The sequence below is a fragment of the Pogona vitticeps genome, chromosome 3 (genome assembly GCF_051106095.1).
Source record: "Pogona vitticeps strain Pit_001003342236 chromosome 3, PviZW2.1, whole genome shotgun sequence".
Taxonomy (NCBI): domain Eukaryota; kingdom Metazoa; phylum Chordata; class Lepidosauria; order Squamata; family Agamidae; genus Pogona; species Pogona vitticeps.
Window position 1 is genome coordinate 17402153 of NC_135785.1, and position 23041 is coordinate 17425193.

The following is a 23041-nucleotide window of genomic DNA, read 5'->3' on the forward strand; positions in this document are numbered from 1 at the left end:
AGTGGTGCCTCGCTACACGATTGCTTCGTTTAACGATGAATTCGCTTAACAATTAGTTTTCCGGAGCGATCTTGCGCTGTTTAATGATGTTTCCTATGGGCGATTTTCGCTCTACGATGGTGGGGACCTTGCCTCGCAAGACAGTTAATTTTCGGGTCCCTGTGTTTCGCTTTACGATGGTTCTGACAGCTCAGGTTCGCTTCGCTAAACGGGTGTTTGAATGGTCACTGTTTCGTTAGACGGCTGTGTTCGCTTGGGAAACGCGTTTCGCTTAACAATGTTTCCTATGGCAATTTTTGCTTTACGATGGCAATCCGTTCCCATTGGAACCCATTGGAAACCCGCGTTTCGCTTAACGACAAAATCGCTTGACAGTGATTTTTGTGGAATGCATTAACCTCGTCTTGCGAGGCACCACTGTATTCACTTGGGAATGAATTGCCCTTGGTAATTTGAGATACAGTTTTCATCAGAAGTCCAAGGACTGTATCATCTTATGTTGTACTTCAAATATGTTGAAAAAGACCACCTAAGATGGAAGCAGAACTGCCATAGAATTGAACTCCAGACACTTAAAAGAGTGTTTTCACGCACACACATTTAGAAAACAAACCTGTTTTCTTCATCCAAGTACAAAAACAATTGCGGTACAAGTTTCAAAAGAATAAAATGAAAAATGGGCAGGTGCTCTTGAATGGGACTAAGGGGATTTACTGCCCACAATCCTTCTTGCTAAAGAGCACCAGAACTATTTACTTTCTATAACAATGCTTTTTGCTGTGCCAAGTTTAATAAGTTGCCCGCTCTGTTGCACCATCGCCACAAATTTTAGTGCTTTTGCTTTAAAAAAAAAACTTAAATTCTAACCTTCACATGTACAAAGAAATCTGACAACATGGAAACAATGGCTGCAGTGTAGGCTCATGAGTGCATGCACAAAAAAACTATGGTCAGATGGGAATTCTTTCCAAACTAGAGACGATCCCAACTTGCAACCATAGTGCTTCAATGTCATCTTAGCAATTAAAGTTGGGCCCCCATATTTGCAGTGTCGGTATCCACAGTTTCATTTATCAGTGGTTTGCTGCAGCGTTATATACAATACACAAGGGGACTCCCATGTAGTCTTTGTCCCACCCCTTATGGCCTTTGTCCTATAGGATACATCAAATCCGTGATTTCAGGCATCCACAGAAGATCATGGAAGCAATCTTACGTGGATATGGAGGTCATCCAGTACTAAAAATATGTAAACAAAAGTAAATAAAGAAAACTGAACTTAATATACATTTATAAAGTTAGAAAGCACTTTGGTTATTATCTATTCCAAAGCCCTGCTCAGTAGAGGTTCTGCAATACAGCTTCCTTCACAAATGGCAATCCAGCCTCTGCTTCTCTTAAGTGAATGAGACCTCAATGCCTCCTGGGGCACACCTCTTTTGATTAGGGAGCTTCATTTATCCTTTGTTCAAACCCGCTTCATTTTTATTTCCACATATTGGTTCTTGCTCTACCCTCTAGAAAAAATAGGGAAGCTAAAACATCTCAGATAGACGACCAACACATCTTGGTTTAAAAACCACCAATGAAATAGTACCCATCATGTAGCCCATTTAACTGCCAATCAGTTCTCATGTCAGGAAGTTCTTCCATGATATCTAACAAAAATCTTCTCTCTTATAATTTGAATCATTTGTTTGGATCCTATTCTCTGGAGCTATAGAAAATAAGCTCACTCCATCTTCCATGTGACAACTCTTTAAATGTTTGAAGATGGTATTTAGATCGCCTCAGTCTTCTCCAGAAAAAAGTATGCAGTTCCCCCAACCGTAGGTTTCCAGATGCTTCAACAACACTAGGCCCAGGATAGAACCTTATGGCATCCTACTTGTCAGGATAACAAAGAAACATTGGAAGGAAACACTTTTTTTGCCTATGTCCTATCAACCAGCTAAAAATCTATTTAACAGAGGCACTGGATAGTCCATGTTTTACCAACTTGGTCACAAGAGTATCATGGCAGATTTTGTCAAACGTTTTGCTGAAATCATAATATACTACATCCAGAGTATTCCTGATGAATGGAGAGGATGAGCATGTATGAAGTGTACAACTGCATCAAAAAAAGAGAGGCAATTTTACTATTATTATTACTATTACTATTATTATTCAAAAACACCAGGCACAGTCAAAATTATATTGACTGGCATTATATAACAGATACAGTGGTGCCCCGCATAGCGACGTTAATCCGTTCCAGGATTAACGTCGCTATGTGAAATCGTCGCTAAAGGGAACAAAAAATAACCATAGAAACGCATTAAATCCTGTTTAATGCGTTCCTATGGGGCAAAAACTCACCGTTCAGCGAAAAGCCTCCATAGGGGCGGCCATTTTTGCCACCTCGGTAAGCAAGGAATCCGTCCAGAAAACAGCGGCGGCCATTTTAGAACCACCCATCAGCTGTTAAAAAAGCATTGCTTTGCCATGATCAGTTCCCCAAGCAGGGAACCAATCATAGCACAGCACTGCCAACCAGCCAGCTAGCCAGCCCGGGAGACACCGGGCGTCCTTGGGTAGCGGGCGAGCGAGGGCTCGGGAGGAAGGCCGCCGGAACACCCGGGCCTTGCCCTGCCTCCCAGCTGTCTCCAAAGCACCCCTCACCCCCCATCTCCGCCGCCGCCACCAGGAGGAGGGCCTCCGGAACACCCGGGCCTTGCCCTGCCTCCCGGCTCTCCCCAGCCACCCCCCATCCCCTCCACCACTGCCGCCGGTCAGCTGGGGGAAGACGAAGCCGGCATTTCAGCACAGCTCCGGAGGGGGGGAATCCCTTCCCCCTCCCCTCCCAAAGCCGACGCTGAAGCCGTCATTTCAGCACAGCTCCGGAGGATGGGGAGGGGAATCCCTTCCCCCTCCCCATCCGCCCGAAGCCCCGCCCATCAGCTGTGCGAAAATGGAGCGTAGGGGGAAAATCGCAAAGCGATTTTTCCCCATTGAAAACATCGTTTTGCAATCGCTTTTGCAATCGCAAAATCTTCATCGGTATACAGATTATTCGTTAAACGGGGCACCCGTTCAGCGAGGCACCACTGTACATGTTTTAACCAAAAACATGTATCTGAATGCTTGTTTGTTTTTGCCTCTGCCCCTGCCACCAAAGGGGACAAGGTGGCAACGTGAGCTGAGCCCCTCAGTCCCACTGGAGGTGGTGATTGGGCAGGCGGGGGGGGGGGGGCAGCAGCAAGAGGCGCCCAAACACACGTGAGTGCTCCTTTGCCTTCGTCTCCGCCTGCTGCTGCTGCCTCAGCCACCAGAGGGAACAAGCCATTGAGGTGGCAGCAAGAGGTGCCCGAACGCGCGTGCGGCTACCTCCTTCCATGTATAAAACCACCCTCCGATTTTCCTCTAATTATTTTAGGAAAAAAGTAGTAGATCTTTTTCTACTACTTAGAAAAGTAGACTTTATCTAAAAGGGCGGGATAGAAATTTAATAAATACAGTGGCACTTCGCAAGATGAATGCCTCGCGGCACGAAAAACTTGCTAGACGAATGGGTCTGGCTAGGGTTTTGGTGCCTCGCAAGATAAATGTTCCTATGGCCCTGCTTTGCAAGACAAATGTCTTTTTACCTGCTGAGCAAGTCCCGGGAGACTTCTGAAAGCGGCACTTTGCCATGGTGGGGCGGGGACATGCCCGCCACCCACCCCCCGCACCAAAGCGCCGCTTCCAGAGGCTTCCTCGGGTTTTCCCAGCATGTAAAAAGGCAGTGGAAATGCACCCGGGGAAGCCTCTGAAAGCGGCGCTTTGCCGCGGGGTGGGCCTGCCTGCCACCCCAGCACCGCTTTCAGAGGTCCCCCGCCAGTCTTCCCAGCACCATCGGAAGACTGGCGGGGGACCTCTAAAAGTGGCACTGGGGTGGGGGAGTGGAGGGGGCAGGCCCGCCACCCCCCCCCCCGCAGCAAAGCACTTGCTTTCAGAGGCTTCCGCGGGCTTTCCCAGTATGTAAAAAGGCAGTGGAAAGCACCCGGGGAAGCCTCTGAAAGCGGTGCTCTGCCATGGGAGGGTGGGCCTGCCCCCCGCCCCCAGCACCGCTTTCAGAGGTCCCCCGCCAGTCTTCCCAGCACCATCGGGGGACTGGCGGGGACCAATGAAAGCGGCGCTGGGGGTGGGGGAGCGGCGGGGAGCAGGCCCGCCACCCCCCACAGCAAAGTGCCACTTTCAGAGGCTTCCCCGGGGGCAGAGGAAAAGCACAATTTTTTTAATTTCCAGCTCTTTTTCCCTGCCTTTTTTGGTGCTGGGCAAGCCTGGGGAAGGCTCTAAGACCCAGGGCCGATCAGCTGTGAGGCAGAGCGGGAGCAGAGAAGAGTAGAAAATGGCTGCCGCCTCCCTGCTGGGTCCGGCTGTCAGCTGTTCGGCGTTCTTTTTCCGGCTTTTCGGGGGCTACCAAGGCACTGTAAGGAGCCGGGCTCAGTCTACAGTACCTGGTAAGTGACTTTATTTTAAATTTTTTTTTGTTTCTGACTTTTTCCCCCCATAGGAACACATTAATTCAATTTCAATGCATTCCTATGGGAAATCGCGCTTTCCAAGACGAAATTTTCGCTAGACGGCATTAACCATGAAACGGATTAATTTTGTCTTGTGAGGCACCATTGTAAATAAATAAAGATATAAATAAAAAGTGTTGTTTTATACATGGAAAATATGGTATGTCTGACAATGGATCTCACCCAGCAAGTTTAATGAAATCATTTCTCTTAAAGTCAGCTGCCCCCTCCCCTGTACCAACAAGACATATGGACTCTCAACACCAGTAGAGCAGGACTGCAACGACTAAGCAATATCACTTTGGCTTTAATCTGACCCCAATTAGCTAAACCTAGTGAGTTTACTAAATTATCATCGCAGGTCTCAGATGGAGGACTTATGTTTTCTGTGTTACCTCCTCCCCCAGCTAAGCAGAAACATATCTGTTTCAAACAAAGGCCAAATGGAGAGATATGTGTATGCACATGGCCTGCGCTTCTTTGGAGGACTAGGTTGTTTCACTCAATCTACAGCTGCATACGTTCTAACCATAAAATAGCAACCAGAATTCTGACTTCTATTTAAGAGTGAGATGAAATCCATCTTGCCAAGAACTTTTGGACTTTAAGTTCCTCACATTGGTACAACCTGATGAAGTGGTGTTTTAATCCATGAAAGCTCATGTACTGTGCAATGATTTTTTTTAGTGGTTTATGAAGGTACTGCCTATTTATGTGCTTAAAGTCCAAGGTATGTATTGTTCTGCTATCAACTTTTCCTCCACATAACAAATCCCACAATTCAGTGGTTACTCCTATTCAAAGGTCCTATTATTTTCACATCACCGGCCAGTTCACCTTTACATCACTGGCCTTTCAAACTGGATCCAGATCCTATTTGCATTTGTGATTATCAATTGGGAAAGAAAGCACTGCACAAATAAATTTTCCTGTGCTATCAAGTGCAAAGTAAGGAGGGAAGATTACTTCCCAGGGTGTTCCATATGCATGTCTCCTTTGACATATTCCAATCTTCACTCCATTAAATCACAGTGAGGCATATAAAATTGTACTTAATCTTATTCACTTCAAGTATAACCTGTTCAGTTTCTCATGCTTTATGCATTTGTTTGTAGATGCTGGAGGTCATGGGTGTTGCAAATTTCTAGTTTCACTTCTGTATTCACCTGCAAATTACTGAGTTGCACCTCCACACTCTTGCCTGCTCATTCCTGTTCTTATCTCTAATACTTAGCTGAGTAGTTCACTCTAAGCCTTTGCTTTCTCTTCTAACATTTTTAAAGTTTCAACCAAAAGTATTCTTCCCAATCATCATAAAGTATACCTTATCATTAGCCTGGAATTCTTCATATCAATATCCTAATTTGTGAAACCTCTCCTAAGGACACTGTATGATTAGCCAACTGTTCAGATTCAATAGTCTCTGTTTCATTTTTTGAATTTATGACCTTTAAGAAACAGAATTGGTAAGAAAAGCAGAACCTCCCTCAATCCTTTTGCTTTCCAATCCATAGATTTGTACTCTGTGCAGGTCCATACAACATTTCCCTCAGCTGTATTATTTGTTTCTGCATGAAACTGCAGGAGAAAACACTAGCCATTTGGCTGATCACCTTTGATAGCATCTTCAACACATCTTCAACAGGTGCTGTAAGAAGACAGCATATATTCCTCTACTGTCAATTAGGGTGGTTACATTTAAACCAAATTCAATTTTTTTAAGAATGGGTTTTTAAATGACTTAAATAAAAACATTTTTTAAAATTTAAATTGTTATTTAAATCATGATTCAAATCAATCTGATTTTTTTAAAAAAAACACTGAATTTTATCCATCCTCCTTTCAATTCACATGATCTCCTTACTGATTTCAGTATTGTGACCTAGGATTCCTCTTTTTAATAATTTCGGAATTCTGAACTAAGACTACATACTAGGAAGTTTACACTGTGAATTATTTGTGTTGGCAGACAATGAAGAACTTGTACTGCCACTTTCCATGCCAACAACTTCATTTACATCTTTTTTCACTGTTTCATGCTTATGTACCGTAATTCTCTATCACTGAAATGTAACTGGGCCGGACATCAGCAACAGTGTAGACTAATGATTTTATTTAACATATTGGCCAGAACACGTTTTCTTCCACAATGGGTATTAAAAACCTGTGCCTCCCTCCCCCATTCTTGGTTACCCTTGACAATTAGTCTTGCTGGCTAAAGCTGATAGGAATCTGAGTTCAAAACTATCTAAAGTGCCACAGATTCCCTGCTCTTGTTATATAAGCAATCGTTAATGGCATATACATTTTAGAGTAGATTTGAAGTCTGACTCCAAAAGGCATTTCTTCAAAGCACCATGATATGCCACACTGTCATAATAAAATCACAATAAAGCTAGTATAATCAACCATGAAGCATACATAAGGTATGCATTTTTATCAGATCCACTTTTCTCATAATTTGCGGAAACATACAATTAGCTGGCCTCAGGGACAAAATACTGTAAGATGTCTAACTTCTAGCAGATGATAAATTTTTCCCTCCATATTTGCAGTTTACATTCTTCAGAAATTAGCATGACTGTAACTGACATGAAGCATACAGCAGTTCAAACGAACTAACTTGATTTGTGGTCCACTACAGAGAAGACAGAACGTTTGCCTGTTCAGTACTGAAAGGAGAAGTAGAGATGCTTGTTAGAAAATGTCAATAATTTATGAAATAGTTCTGCACTGCATCAACCTACCTTCTTCATCAATCCATTTCATGGTGAAAAGCTGTTCATTATCAAAGGCACACATGTCTCGCACTTCATTACACAGTCCCTCAAAGGAGATTGAAGGCTCAAAATAGGTTATCATAATATCCCTGGAAAAAGAATTAAGTATGAAATTAGAACCTAAATCTATTTCTATAGCATTAACTTTTACTTCTTCCATCTGTTAATACAAACACATTTGATTATCTATATTGTGAGCACCACTGTCCCCACCTAGCGCAGGACACAAAACTCCTTCAGACATGATTTCAATACTGTACCTTGTCCTGATGCATGGAACAATGCAAATTGGTGTTTATTTAATCAATACAGCATCACCCATGGATCCCTTCCTCTCTGTACGTCCTTTGGCACGCCGGGTTCTAGCCACCAGCACCTGCTCCTGCCCTGTGCTTTTAAATCCCCCAGTTAACTCCACTGGGATAGACACAGTCCATAGCTAGGGCATGGATAGTGGTCGAGGCAAACTGTGCTGCAAGCCAGCATTTTGCAGAGAAGGTCTGTGCAGCTGAACCCTCCTGAAGGTACAAATGATGTTGACGCATGGGTGAGGTTGATAAGGCACTAATTTGAAGCTCCTGCCACATCCTCTTCCATGGGGCAGATCAATTTGGACCAGCGCCCCAGTCCAAGTGTCTTCTATGTATGGACAGTCAAAAAGCCATTCAGTATATAGGGCTGGCTCCAACTCTTTTATTATATCTCTCAAAGTCACTTCATCATTGGACTGCATAATGCCACACACAGCTTCTTCCCTCTTAGTAGCCTCAAGCAAATTCTCACCTTCCTTGGCTGTCCCCAGCATCTCTCCTTCCTCAAGCTTTATTCCCTGTAGGCATCTGCAAAGACCTCCCCCTCACACAGGTGACTCTCATCATCAGGCTTCTTCTTCCCACTCTAGGCTGGCCAGCTGGCCTCAATACTTGTCACTGGAGGTGACCTCCTCACATATATATTCATCTATTAAGCAGTTTTTTCTTAATGTCATACTGAAAGAAGTATAAATTCTGCCCTCTAAGTCAGTTCTGGTAATTTATTTCAATTTTTAAGTGCCAGTACTGGAAAGCACACACATAGAAAAAAGAACCCAAGTTTTAAATACTAGCTTCAAATAATGGTTTTTTACAACACTGCTTAACAACCTCCTTAAACTCTCAATTTCCCTTCCCTTTGATTTTAAGAAGCAGTTTGATGCCTTAGCATTTTTCAGAAAGAGGGCCCTTATATACTTCGATATAAAGTGCCTTTCATCAAAACATATTCAAGACAGACAATAAACATGAAATAAAAACAATAAAAAGCAGAAGACATAACTAAAAACACAAAATTTCTGAGCATTTCCATTTTCCATTTTCTCCAGCGAAAAACCCTCCCCCCCCATTTTTTCTGGAAACAAATCGAATTTTTCAGAAATATTACATCTCTAGAGAGAACTTAAATACCATATTTTTCGCTCCATAAGATGCACCTCTCCATAAGATGCACCAAATTTTTAGGAGACGAAAACAGGAAAAAATAATGTTTTCTTCTCCTAAAAATTGGTGAGCCTTATGGAGAGGTGCATCTTATGGAGTGAAAAATATGGTATTTAAGTTCTCTCTAGAGATGTAATATTTCTGAAAAATTCGATTTGTTTCCAGAAAAAATGGGGGGGGGAGGGTTTTTCGCTGGAAAAAATGGAAAACACCTTATGGAACACACCCTAGGACCCTTTGGAGACTCACCCTGCCCCTCCAGGGGTCAGAGGGGGCAAAATAGCCAGCTTCTGGGACTCTTCTGAAGCTTCCCAAGCCTCAAAGAGTCCCAGAAGGTGGCAATTTCACCCGCACTGGCCACATGTGGGGTTGGGGGGAGTGCCGCAAGGGTCCTGCAAGGCTCACTTAGACCCTTGCGACGCTCCCCCCACCCCCGCATGGGGCTAGCGCGGGCAAAATTGCCAGCTTCTGGGAGTCTTTTGAGGCTTGGGAAGCTTCAGAAGACCCAGAAACTGGCGATTTTGCCCGCGCCACCCCATGGGGGGGTGGGGGGGGAGTGTCACAAGGGTCCTGGAAGGCTCACTCGGACCCTTGCAACGCTCCCCCCACTGCCCCACACGAGGTCAGCGGGGCGAAATCACCCTGGAAGCTGGTAATTTCGCCTGCGCTAGCCCCGTGGTGGGGTGGAGGGAGCGTCGCAAGGGTCCGAGTGAGCCTTCCAGGACCCTTGTGACACTCCCCCCACCTGGAAGCTGGAGCGTTCGCCCGCGCTGGCCCCGTGGGGGGTGGGGGGGAGCGTCGCAAGGGTCCTGGAAGGCTCACCACGGGGCCAGCGGGGACGAAATTGCTGCCTTCACTCCATAAGACGCAGACTCCCCCCCACATTTTTTGGGGGGAGTGCCTCTTATGGAGCAAAAAATATGGTACATGAAGCTCAGAAGTCTTTCATTAAAGTCTTCATGTTATATAGTGTGAATACCATGTCACAGACATATTATTTATCATTGTAAAAGAACATATTAACACAACATATTTTCCCCCCTTTTCCAGAGAAAAACAAAACAAAAAATAGCTTTGAAAAAAAAAGCCCTGTTTCCCCCCCCCCCATTTTTCCAGTTTTTTTCTAGGCCTTCCCATCTCTAGGACTGAATACGTAGTTAAAAATGCCCAGCAAACAAAAAAGGCTGGGTTGCTGTGGGTTTTCTGGGCATTTTGATCTCATGCCAAAATGATTAAGAAGTCAGCAGCAGTTAAACCTCCATGGGGAGAACCATAGGGGAGAAAGGTGAAATAAAAATCAAATCAATCGATATTCCACAGACAAAGCACTACATCAATGAATATTCTTTCTTTACCTGACCTGCAGAACGATTTCATAAGGCACCGTAAAAGGTGCCTCCCCTGCAGCTCTTAAAACAGGGCAGGATCATAAAGGGAGAGGTACTCCTTCAGGTATTGGGTCCTGAGAAATTTAGGGCATTATAGGTAAGTAGCAACAATTCAAATATGCCTGGAAGCAAACAGACAACCAGTGCAGCCACCTTAACAATATTCTAATATAAAGGCTCTCAATATACTACAAGGCCCATTCTGTTCTAATGGAAGCTTCTAGGTAATTTTCAGGCCCAGCCCATTCTACAGCATTAAAGTATGAGTAAATTACGAACATGAACCACTGTGAGCAATCTGTTTCTTTCCAGAACTGTCACAGCAGAAAAATTAGAGAAACTGATTTTACTCTGGGCCTCTGTCAAACCAGACATAAGGATATATTCCTTGTTGACAGATTTTCTCAAGATCTACAAACTCTGCATTTTCAAGTTAGATTTCAATTTTTGAGAGCACAAAACTGACTTGGAGGTTACATGCAACTACTGAGCTGTAGGATGCCCAACACTGCATTAAAAGTGGAAGATATGAGGTGCAAAAGATAGTTTACATTTTCATAGTTATGGCATATCAAAAGCTCCACAAAGTAAAACTGAAAGTAATTTCTTCAGTTTTGCATTAACTAATCTATAGAAACTGACCATACAGTTTTGTTAAAATTCAGATTTAGGATTTTGGACTAATCTAATGGTTAGTCCCAAGTAGAGTACACCCAATGAATCTACTTATATAAATGATGATTGATCATATTCCCATTTATTCTATACCAGGAATTCAATTGAATACTAGTATAAATTTCAGTAACAAATTGCTCCCACTTAGGAAGTCAGTGTTGTATTTCCTGGTGAGCACTAAGGCATGCAGCTTTATGCGAAAGGAAATATAAACTCCAACTTCTTACCCAATGGCAATCCATAACTCAGATTTACAACAATGGAGTTATGCTGGCAAGTGTAAGGAATAAGATTCTGACCTGATGCATCACCAATATTCTCACCAATTCTACCTGGGACTAACAATTGAATTTAAGCTACAACAGACATGAAGTGAAAGAAAAAGAATTAAAAAAGGAGTGATGCATTAAATGAAAAACATTAATGGAAACTATTTTAAAGGATCAGAAACAGCATATAGGTAAAATATATAAAATACAGTGGTGCCTCGCTTAACGGGCGCCCCGTTTAATGATGAATCCGCATAGTGATGGCTTTTTTGCTATCGCATTGCGATGTTGCCTATGGGGAAAAATTGCTTTGCGATTTTTCCCCATAGCCCCATTTTCCACCAGCTGACTGGCGGGGGCTTGGGAAGGACTGCAGGACAGCCCTCCCCCACAGTCCTCGCAAAGCCCTAGCCGGCATTTTCCCCCAGCTGAGCAGCGGGAGCTTCCGAAGCCACCGCTGCTCAGCTGGGCGGAAATGCCGGCGGTGGCTTTGGAAGGACCGCAGGGGAGGGTTCTCTCCCCCGCAGTCCTCCCAAAGACCCCATTTCCCCCCAGCTGACCGGCAGGGGCTTGGGAAGGACCGCACGGGAGCCCTCCTCGCAAAGCCCTAGCCGGCATTTTCCCCAGCTAAGCGGCGGGAGCTTCGAAAGCCACCGCTGCTCAGCTGGGCGAAAATGCCGGCGGTGGCTTCGGAAGGACCGCGGGGGAGGATTCTCTCCTCCGTGGTCCTCCCAAAGACCCCATTTTCGCACAGCTGATCAGTGGTTCCAAAATGGCCGCCCACTGTGTTGCCTTGCTTTAGAGGCACCGAAAATGGCCGCCCCTATGGAGGATCTTTGCATAACGGTGAGTTTTTCCCCCATAGGAACGCATGAAACAGGGTTTAATGCATTCCTATGGGTTTTTTTGCCCCGTATAGTGATGAATCCAGATAGCGACGATTTATCCAGAACAGATTATTGTTGCTACGCGGGGCACCACTGTAAATTTGAGTGGATAACCAAAAAATATTAAAGAAGAGAATAAACAGAAAGTTGCTGTAACAGCACATTATTTTGTTAATAAAGGAATACATACGGTGTTTTATAATAACACCAAATAAAATTAATTTTAAAAGTAAATTATCTTTGCAATTTGTTGATTTGGTTATTTTTCCACACAAAACTGAGTGAAGTGTATTAAGCCATGCTCTGTGGCATGCAAAAGAGTTCAGATTCAATTCCTGCTATTTTCATTAGGGCTAGAGAAGACAGAAATGGAGGGCCTCCTAGCTCGCTGGAAGGCAACTTCCTATGCTTTCAGCCAGCGTTTAAAAAATAATACAGAAATGAAGTTTCTCCTCTTAAGGCATAAAAACTCTCATTCACCTGTCGGTACACAGAATAATGATCAAGAAAGGCAAGAAGAGTCAACCAACAGGTAAAGATCAATCAACAGAACTGATCATAACTATGTGCAGATCCTAAGGAATTACCGTTTCACTTCTGGAATCCACGAAACAACAGATGATGTTAGCCACTGTCTGGAAGGTCTTGACAGAATCAAGGAAGAAAGATAATCCAATGGCTCTTAGCCTTCATAATGAAATAGAATCTCAATTTTCAGAGTGAAAATATCTTTGACTACTAGGAGTAAAAATACAGAATAGGATAGTGGGTTTCTTTTCAAAGTTCAGGAGGAACTTGGAGACACATAGGGCATCAGGGTGTCATATACAGCCTACACTTTGCCCATATCTAACCTAGATATACATCCTCACTAGGATGCAGTATTACTCTGGGTGGGTGGGGGGACATGCTCATTTCTTTGAGTGTAATAACTTTACTTACTGGTGAAAGAAGATCTATTTCTTCTATGCAGGTGCTTACAAACATGTTAATTTCATATCCCCATCTTCCACCTCAGCAAAGTACTCCAGTTAAGAATTCACAAGGTACTGTACAAGCATAATTTGAAATGAACTGCAGTAAGAAGGATGTGCTCAGGAGTAAAATGTGTATCCACCTATATGCAAATCTCTCTGCCCTGATCACGAACCCTCAGTCCTCTGGGAACTAGAAACCTTAATCTATTAATGTCAGATCCATCCATCTGGAAAATCTTCCCAAGTATCTAAATTTCATCAATGCTGGTATTCCCTACAGTTCCTTGTCCTTCTTATTAACCACACACTGCTTAACATATTCCTGCTTACAAAGACACAAGGTCACATTAACGTCCAAGACATCTTAGCAGTATTCTTCAATTTTTGTTACAAATGTGGCATAAATTTATTTATTTATTGCATTTATACCCTACCCATCTAGTCAACTGATTACTCTGGGCGGCTAACAGCATATATATAAAGCAGTTTTTCCAGTCAAGTTTGTATTTGAGCTCACTGAATAGGATTTTTTTCAAATCCAAGTGTTTCCAAACTACTACACAATTCTGTCCCAGAATTCTGTGCAATTTGTAATCCAAATTATGACAAGGAACTAACTTCTCATTGTGATTCCCAGCACTGTGAAAGGTACAAGGAGGCACGTTTGTTTCAAATCTAGGGATACTGGCTATGCTAGCTGGACTGACTGGATCCAAAAATATCTGAAGGACCGCAGATCTTCCATCTTTGCTCTAATTATAGGAAGGAATTATAACAAAGTTCAAACTTAGTTTAAGAATTTTGGGGGGGAGCCTCCTGAACTTCAGTTAAAGAACTGGAAAAGATAGAAAGGACAGCATGAATTTAACATCTGACTACTGTATTGCATATTCCATGTTTGTTCTTACATGCTAGTTCAAGTTTACTTCCTCATCCTCTTCCCTCCCCACTGAAATTCGCTGACACAGTTAATCAGAATAATCCTTCTCTTAGCTTAACTTCTTCAGTATCAATCTCTCCTTATTCCTTTACCCGTAAGAAAACAATCACTCACCCATCCCTTCTATACAACAAAAGATAGTGGAATGTAACTGTACAATTATTAAAAACTTGTTCAATAAAGTGCAGATGGACCTATCATTTTTGCTTCCTTGGCTATTTTTGTAGCAGCATAAATTTCAACTGTTGTAAACACTTATGCAAGTACGCAGAATACTGATCTGCTGAGGGAGGCCGACGGGGCAAAATGTCTTTGTTGGTACTCCTCGATATCTCAGCTGCCTTCGATACCATCGATCATGGTATCCTCCTGGGGAGGCTCTCCGAGTTGGAAATCAGTGGTCTGGCACTTGCCTGGCTCCGATCCTTCTTGGAGGACCGTCCTCAGAGAGTACAGCTTGAGGAGAGTGTTTCGGCCCCATGGAGCCTCAATTGTGGGGTTCCACAGGGCTTTATTATCTCCCCAAAGCTGTTTAATATCTACATGATGCCGCTGGGTGGGGTCATCAGGGGATGTGGGGCTTCATGCCATCAGTATGCTGATGACACCCAGCTCTACATCTCCTTTTCTCCAACCACAGTGGATGTCGTTCTGTCCCTTCAGCATTGCCTGGAGGCTGTACTGCAATGGATGCAGGAGAATGGGCTGAGGCTGAACCCAGGCAAGACGGAGGTCCTGAGGGTGGGTGGCCCCTCCATTGGTGGTTTGGGAAACTCCCTCTCTTTTGACACTCACAGCAAAGAGTGAGGTTTGCAGCTTAGGGGTCCATCTGGATCTGGCGCTCACCATGGAAACCCAGATGGCATCAGTGGTCCGCTCCGCTTATTTCCATCTGTGGCGGATTGCCCAGCTGCATCCCTATCTTGATGTTGGGGCGCTCACCACTCTGGTCCATGCACTTGTAGTCTCAAGATTAGACTACTGTAATGAGCTCTATGTGGGGCTATCTTTGAGATTGATGCGGAAGCTTCAAACAGTGCAGAATGTGGCGGCCAGACTTCTTACTGGAGTGAGAAAACATCAACGTATCTCCCCCACTCTGCCTGCCTTGCATTGGCTGCCCGTTTGTTTCCGCATTGATCTCAAAGTGTTAATGATGACATATAAAGCCCTAAATGGTTTAGGACCTCGATATCTAGCGGAAAGCCTCCTCCCACCTAGATCTACCCGAATCACTCGTTCTAGCCAGGAAGAGCGGCTGAGGGGCCTAATGTCGAGGGAGGCCCAGAGAGAAAGAACAGGAAACTGGGCAGTGGCCACTCGCCTTTGGAACAGTCTGCCCCCAGATATCTGTCTGGTTCCCTTGCTGGGTGTTTTCAAGAACAGACTTAAGACCTGGCTCTTTAGGCAGGCTTTTCCTCCTGTCATCACTTGAATATTTTCCCCATCTTCAGCTATATTACTACTGTTGTCTTTTCTTTTATTATATTGTTTTATTTTATTTATTATTGCTAGCCGTCCAGAGTAGACCGGTCTAGATGGGCGGGGTATAAATTTAATAAATAAGAATGGTGGGAACAAATAACTTACTGCACAGCAGAACGAACAGGACAATAAATCAACATTTTAAGAAACTGAAAAACATCTGACCTGTTAAGAGCTTCCATGGCAGTAGTGAAGCACCACCAAGCCCTTCACTGAGAAAAGTGAAGCAGAAGTTTTTATTATACCACAATGAAAGACTAACCAATCCACCCTGTTTTGCTGGGATTAAAATCTCCTGAGACACATTCTCACTGCGCTGAATCTTCTGTTCTCTGTGCACCTTTTTCTTTTGCCTAGATCTGTATCTTCCCAGAGTGTCCCAGCCAGCATAATTCCTGATTAATGAACTTTTGGAGCCCTCCCATCCATAAAGATTATAGGACAACAGAAGTCAAAAGAAGTAAATTTCTGAACTCAATTTGTCAAAATGCTTCAAATAATTTGGCATACAATTCTGTAGGCAACAACAACAAAAAGTGTGTGTGGGTTGTCCTGAAAGTGATTTTTATGTATAGCACATATTGTTCATTTTAAGTTGTAACACCCAAAGAAACCTTGTAAAAATCCATTTGGCTGTTTAAGACAAAATGCTTTTAATTGTCCCCCAAGGTGATTTTCATGTATGACAATTAACCTGTATGTCAAGTCAGAACATCCTAAACCTAACCTTCTAAAATCCATAAAACTGATTTGTGTGTACACTATATAGCTTACAGTACAATGCAGTCAAGACTCTGCTTACAACCTGAGTTCAATCCCAACAGACTCGGCTGGCCGGCTCAGAACTGACTCAACCTTCCATCTTTCTGAGGTCAGGAAAATGAAAATCCAAGCTCACTGGGGGGAGGGGGGATGTGTTACCAGCTTAATTAAAAAAATTATAAACCACACAGAGAATGCTTTAAGTACTATGAGGCGGTATACAAGCAGCACACATCTTTTACATCACAGCATTCCAAGTCTCCTCTCCAAATGTGGTGAAAATCTGTCCAGCCATTTTTGTATGATAGAGTAACAAACAGGCAGACAGAATAATAATCGTGTACCATCAAGTCAATTCCGACTTAGAGCAGCCCAATTCAGCATTTTTCAGGTAGAGATGCTCAGAAGCGGTTTTCCATTCCCCCTTCTGGGAGCATTCTGTGACTATGCAGCTTGCTCCAGGCTACAAAGGCTGGCTCTTTTGGGATACACAGTGTGGAACTGAATTATCAACCTCTGGCCAGATTCCTAACTTCACTGAGCTATCCAGGCAGTAAACAGACAGAAGTCTAGTTTTATTTTACAGGCAGGAATCTTACTGGTGTTCATGTAAGAACTGTGTAAGCTGCCATAGCTAATTGTGGCTAACTGAAGTGGAGCTGAAGTACACCTTGGTTGTGCAATCCAGCACATGATGCAACATACCCCAGCACCCACAATTTGTGACAACTGTTATGTGCCCTCACTCTAATTTTCACTTCAAAATGTTTCCTCCAAGCTAGCTTAAAAATAAATTCTGCAATACTTCAGAACCATGACATCATGCTATAAAACTTCTATGTGCAAAAGAATACCATATTTTCTATTCAGTAACTTGTTCTAACCAGCCTGAAATCTACTGTTGCACTTCATGACAAGATCTCATGATTATTATTGTAATACAGTATTTAAGATTAATCTGCTTGATAGAGTAGACATTTGTTCTTAAGATGGAGAGGGCCACTATTCCAAATATACATTTTATAACCTGACTAAAATTTTATATTGATCTCTTTCTCTTCCAAGTTTAGTGTCTTGCAGACTGTTACAAAATCATGGAATTGTCTTTATTTTTTTTGTATTTTTCAATGGAAAAGCATATTACAAATACAATTAGTCTCAGTTAAGGAATTGAATTTCTGTTAGATTTACTCCCCAGCACCCTTCATACTAGAGGCTTGGAATGGGTTGAAAATTAAAAGCATAGAATTAAAATATTTGTTGTACTACAGTAGTACAGCATGTTTTATCTTGGTGATTAAACTGGATTCATCACTAGAAGGAGCAAATATGTGCTAAGTGCTATTGTTGACATGTGATATGAAATTCTTTTGAACTTTTGTTAAATACAAAGAGAAACGTATCAGAAATACTCAAAAAAGAACAAAGAAGAAACAAAGGAAGGATGAAAGGAGAAGTGGGAATAGGGGTGGAAAATGTAAAGATAAAGGAATGTATTATACAATAGAAAAAATAGAATACTTCCGTCATGACTAATTCCATTTAACTAACCTGTTTATGTCAAGATCATAAGACAACTCCATCTTTGACTCATTTTAGCTCTAGATGTAGCAATGAATTACAGACTGCCTTAAGACTTTCACATAAACATTAACAGAACGCAAGAGAAACAGCATTTCCCATGTACTACATAGCACAGTGAAAACATTCAGTTCTTCTCCATTTGCAACTGATATCATGCTTTTGTGCCAGTGTTCATGCATAGATTCCAAATTATCTACATTTAAAAATTAAGAGTGGCATTAAGATGTATTAAATACTGTTTATTTTTCAAATCTTTATACAGGAAAAAAAGAAATGTACTACTTCATTCTGACTTTCAAAATCTAACCCACATACAAAATTACACAATTTAAACAAGCCTCAATTAAGAAATGTCCAAATATGGAAATGACAAAACATGAACATCCTAAATGTTGCTTAGAAGGCTGCTTTGAACCTTCTCTGCTTGTTTTTTTTAACTTGACAAGATTGTTCATGCAATTGTTTCATAAGTTTTTTTAAGTTAATGATTTGTAAATTTCACTTTTAAAATAATTTTTATTTATTCTTTTTTTCAATAGCATCAATAATAGCATTCTTATTTAGTATTCAATAGCATTCTTATTATAGCAAAACAATATTCTAAGATGTTAACTATTATTAGAAGAAAAACAGTCCTATTATGATAACAGAACTAATAATAGTTCTATTATAATTTCTATTATTATTGAATAGTTAAATATCAACAAGAAACAGGATTTTTAAAATCATAAGCCTGCTATAAAAGGCAGACAATTCTAGGTTAGTGGAAAGTAACTGTCAAAGCTTATTACACATACTGAGGAATAACTTGAGTTAAATGACTGTCCAGATACAGTAATATCTGTTTAAACTTCAGTTACATTAACAGCAATAGCTTCATCTTAGAGCTGACATAGTATTTTAGTTCCTGTGTCACTTTATTCTTTAGCAATGTCATAATAAGACACATTAACATGAACAGCAACCAGCAACTAAAAGGTCACTATACACAGTAGAATCCATAACCATGAGGCATTTTATTTGAAACGATTACCGTATTTTTTGCTCAATAAGACACACTTTTTTCCTCCAAAAAGGTGGGGGCAAAAGTAGGTGCGTCTTATGGAGTGAATACAGTAAAAAAAGGGTTCAGCCACCACCATCCAGAAGCCTCCCACTGCCATGCTGGGAGGCCTCTGAGCTGCCAGCAAAGACTGCTTGCTGTTTAGACCTCACCATTCTGCACTGCTGGCTTTCCAAGATCTGCTTCCTGCAGAGTACCTGGAAAACCAGCAAGGCAAACAGGCCTATGGCAGCAAGCAATGCAAACAGCCTAAGACCAAAGGGGAAAAAGTGATTCTAGAAAAACCAGGGGAAACCAGAAACACAGTCCCCCACTTAGGCAGTTGATTTTCCCACATTGGGGAAATCACAGGGGTCAGCTCATCTGAAGTGCAATAGATGAGCCTTACCCTGGGAAAAGCACTCTTATAAGAATGGTATCTCCCCTGCCAGGTATGAGTTTGAATGGCTCCTGAACCTCCTGGCCCTTTGTTTGCCCTGCCCTCCAAAGGCATGGTGACTCCCCGGCTGTACCTCCTGATCAGAACATGGCTGCACAGCCCCAGTCCCAAAAGAGGCCAGGAGAGCTCCTCAGTGTTTTGGGGTGCCCCACAGGACCCCTATCAGGGGCTGGATGTTCCTCCCACAATCCTCCAGTGCACAGATATTAGCATACCTAATAGGCGGGGAAGGCGGGGAAAGCAGGGGAAATCCAAGCTTTCAGTTAGTGAAGAGGCTGCTTGTCTGCTTCCTTGCTAGCAGTTAGAGAGCTGGGAGAAAAACCTAGGACTGCCTGGTATTGTCGTTTTAAAATGTAAAATTTAGTTTAAAAGCTGCTGTTCTGGGTGAGTACACTACAGTATGTTTTTACTGTACTTTACTGTACAGGATTTTTTGCAGCTTGTTGGTGGGGGGGTAGGGCTAGCTGGGGGGTGGTTTCTGAGTTCTGATGGCTCTTGCTGGGTAGATTTTACAGTTTTAAAATGTATGCATGCTTCCTAGAAACTTTCCTTGCTGTGTGGTATCTCTCTCTCTCTCTGTGTGTGTGTGTGTGTGTGTGTGTGTGTGTGTGTGTGTGTGTGTGTGTGTGTGTGTGTGTGTGTGTGTGTGTGTGTGTGTGTGTGTGTGTGTGTGTGTGTGTGTGTGTGTGTGTGTGTGTGTGTGTGTTTGTTTTCTGAATCTGTCCGGATAAAATGTGCACCCAGAGGGCATTTTTGCAATGGAGGCATGGGTCTTGCTGGGTAGATTTTACAGTTTTAAAATGTATGCAAGCTTCCTAGAAACTTTCCTTGCTGTGTGCATCTCTCTCTCTCTCTCTCTCTCTCTCTCTCTCTCTCTCTCTCTCTCTCTCTTTCTCTCTCTGTGCGCGCGCGTGCGTGTGCATGTGTGTGTGTGTGTGTGTTCTGAGCTATGTCTTTCTTTGTGCTGAGGAATTCTGTTGGGAAGAAAGCTTGCTTGCAAGCAGGGTAAAAATGGAGTTCAGAGCCATGTCTCTCTTTGTGCTGAGGAGTGTTTTTCAAGGTGTTCTGTTGTCTGAAAGGTGCTTGTTCCCTCTCTCATTTGCTGCCCCCCCCCGAAAAGGTGCTTGTCTTGGCTGAAAATTTGCTTTTCAAGGTGTTCTGTTGAAAAGGTGTCTGTTCCTTCCTTCCCTCCCTCTTTTCTTTCCTTTTTTAAAAACCTAAATCATCTTAGGTTAAAAGGGAAAAAAGAAAAAAATTGGAATAATGGCTTCTGTGTCTCGACAAAAATGATCATATTTGAAGCAAAACGCATTTCTATAGAGAAAGGTATTCAGGATTTTACAGGATCATCATCATGGTGCTACAGATTTATGAGGCGATGTGGTCTTACTATGTGGACCAAAACTAGAATTGCACAAAAAATGCCAGAAGAATATGAATCTAAAATTCTATCCTTTCATAAATTTGTTATTGATGCTAGGAAGAAAAATGGCTTTGAAATTGGCCAGATTGGGAATATGGATGAAGTCCCGCTAACCTTTGATGTGCCATCTAATAGGACTGTAGATCTGAAGGGTGCCAAAGCCATCAGTGTGAAAACTTCAGGGCATGAGAAGACCCATTACACAACTGTGTTATCCTGCTGTGCCGATGGCACCAAATTGCCACCCATGTTGATTTTCAAAAGGAAAACATTTCCAAAAGAAGTGATTCTGCGAGGAGTTGTTGTACATGTACATGAGAAAGGATGGATGGATGAAAATGGAATGAGAATATGGGTTGAAAAGGTCTGGTCCAAACGTCCTGGAGGACTTCTGAAAAAACCTGCCTTATTAGTGCTTGACCATTTTAGAGCACATATTAGCGAACCAATAAAAAAATGTTTCAAAGAAGTGAAGACTCATCTAGCTGTAATTCCCGGAGGTCTTACCAGCCAGTTGCAACCTCTTGATGTTTCCATCAACAAGCCATTTAAGGTCTTAATGAGAGAAGAGTGGAACAAATGGATGACTGCTGGTAATCATGATCTGACACCTACTGGACGAATGAAGAGGCCCACCATCACTCAAGTTTGTGAATGGGTGAAAACATCTTGGGACTCAGTGAAGGAGGAGATTGTTGTACAGTCATTCAAAAAATGTGGCATTAGCAATGCCTTAGATGGAACTGAGGACGATATCTTATATGAAGACAGCGAAGAAAGTGATGTCAGTGATTGTGAGCAAATGAGCTTCCTAAATTCTGACTCTAGTGATGGTGTTCTTGGGGTTTCCAGAAAACTAGAGTACACAAAGCTTTAAGTCTCTCCATTTATTAATGACAGTGGTAATGGTTCTTAATGCCACTGTTGAATGCTGTTCACTTTACATGGTTCAAATGTTATTCTGTTATAGTTTATTAAATATTTTATTACAATATTTGGTTCAGAAAATTTTTTTCCAGTTTCCCTCCTCTAAAAATTAGGTGCGTCTTAAGTTCCGGAGCGTCTTATGGAGCGAAAAATACGGTATACACTATACTACAACCTTGATTCTCAAGCCAAGTTTAAAAAGCGCATTCTGCATTAAGGGAGTTAACTTCAACTAATATACAGCAACTAAACTGGAATACAAATAACTTTGTGAGATTAATGAGGCTTTTTGAAACACAGTCTTTTAGGCTGCAAATTTATTAGGAGTTAAGTCCTAATAAATTTGGCCCTTCAGTCTGAGCAGATATGTGACATAGACTGCACTGTTTGGTTAACAGTTGAGCACAGGTAAATGATCTAGGAAATCCAGCACAGTGTAGTAGATAGTGTTTGCTGGACTAGGTTTCAAATCCCCTCTCAGTCATGGAATTTCACTGGAGACTGGCAACAATAAACAATTCCTTGAACATCTCACGTAGCCTTTTAGGGCTGCCATAATTTCGAGAAGACTTGACAATACATAACTACAACATACAATCACAGAATCATGAAATTGGAAGGGATCTAAAAGCCTCTGAGCCCAAACCCCCGCTCAATGCATTACAATTATGATTTGTAATATACAGTCACTGAGGACATGGGTAGCCTTACTGTTTAGGTTCACAGCACAGAACAAAGACGATCCTGCTGTTGGGAGATGTGGACACTATCTTTATTTGAATTCCACAGACCTCCTAAACAGCTGGAAAGCAACAGTTATTTTCAAATTATCTGATTCTACTTTGGGAATGGAAGAAAAAAAATCTAATAAATAAATAAATGAATAAAGGGAAATGCTGTAGATAAATGCCTATTTAGTGAGTAAGCTTAGCTGACCAGAAATCCACAGGACATGCAGATCTTTGTCTCTTGCCTGCATCATCTCACCAGCTGTGCAGTGAAACCTGACACGCTGGGAGAGGTTCACTGAGCTGAATCTCCAGGTGCCACTGTTTGCTCAAGGAAAAACATGATATCCTTTTCAAAAACAGCTGGTGCAAGCAGGATTGAATTTTCTCCCATATAGATAACACATTTTTCTTCCAAAAAAATGTAATTAAGCAAAACATCAATATTTAAAGCACAGTTTCCTAGAATGCAATATCTAGTCACCATCATCATTATTAAAAAGTGACCCTTATTTAGATGCCAGTTTTTTTTAATGGAAATTGTTCTTAATCCAAGTACTAGAAAAACTCAAGACAGCAGGCATTTTCTTACGGGATTCTGTCTCTGTCAGTGAAGAGACTAAGATCAAGAGAAAAGGGGATTTGCTACTTACCAGACATTTTTCTTAGCAAATTTTAGACTAAAGTATCAA

At 42.2% G+C, this 23041-nt stretch overlaps 1 protein-coding gene and 1 pseudogene across 1 annotated transcript in view; both read right to left on the bottom strand.

Moving 5' to 3' along the window:
- The window catches only part of PRKCI (protein kinase C iota), a 56696-nt gene that overhangs the window by 30787 nt on the left and 2868 nt on the right, over window positions 1–23041 (bottom strand). Inside the window, exon 2 of the mRNA XM_020793818.3 lies at window positions 7295–7416. Coding sequence (XP_020649477.3) covers window positions 7295–7416 — 122 coding nt within the window. The remainder of the gene's footprint in view (window positions 1–7294; window positions 7417–23041) is intronic.
- On the bottom strand, window positions 19118–19271 carry LOC144588512 (U1 spliceosomal RNA; annotated as a pseudogene).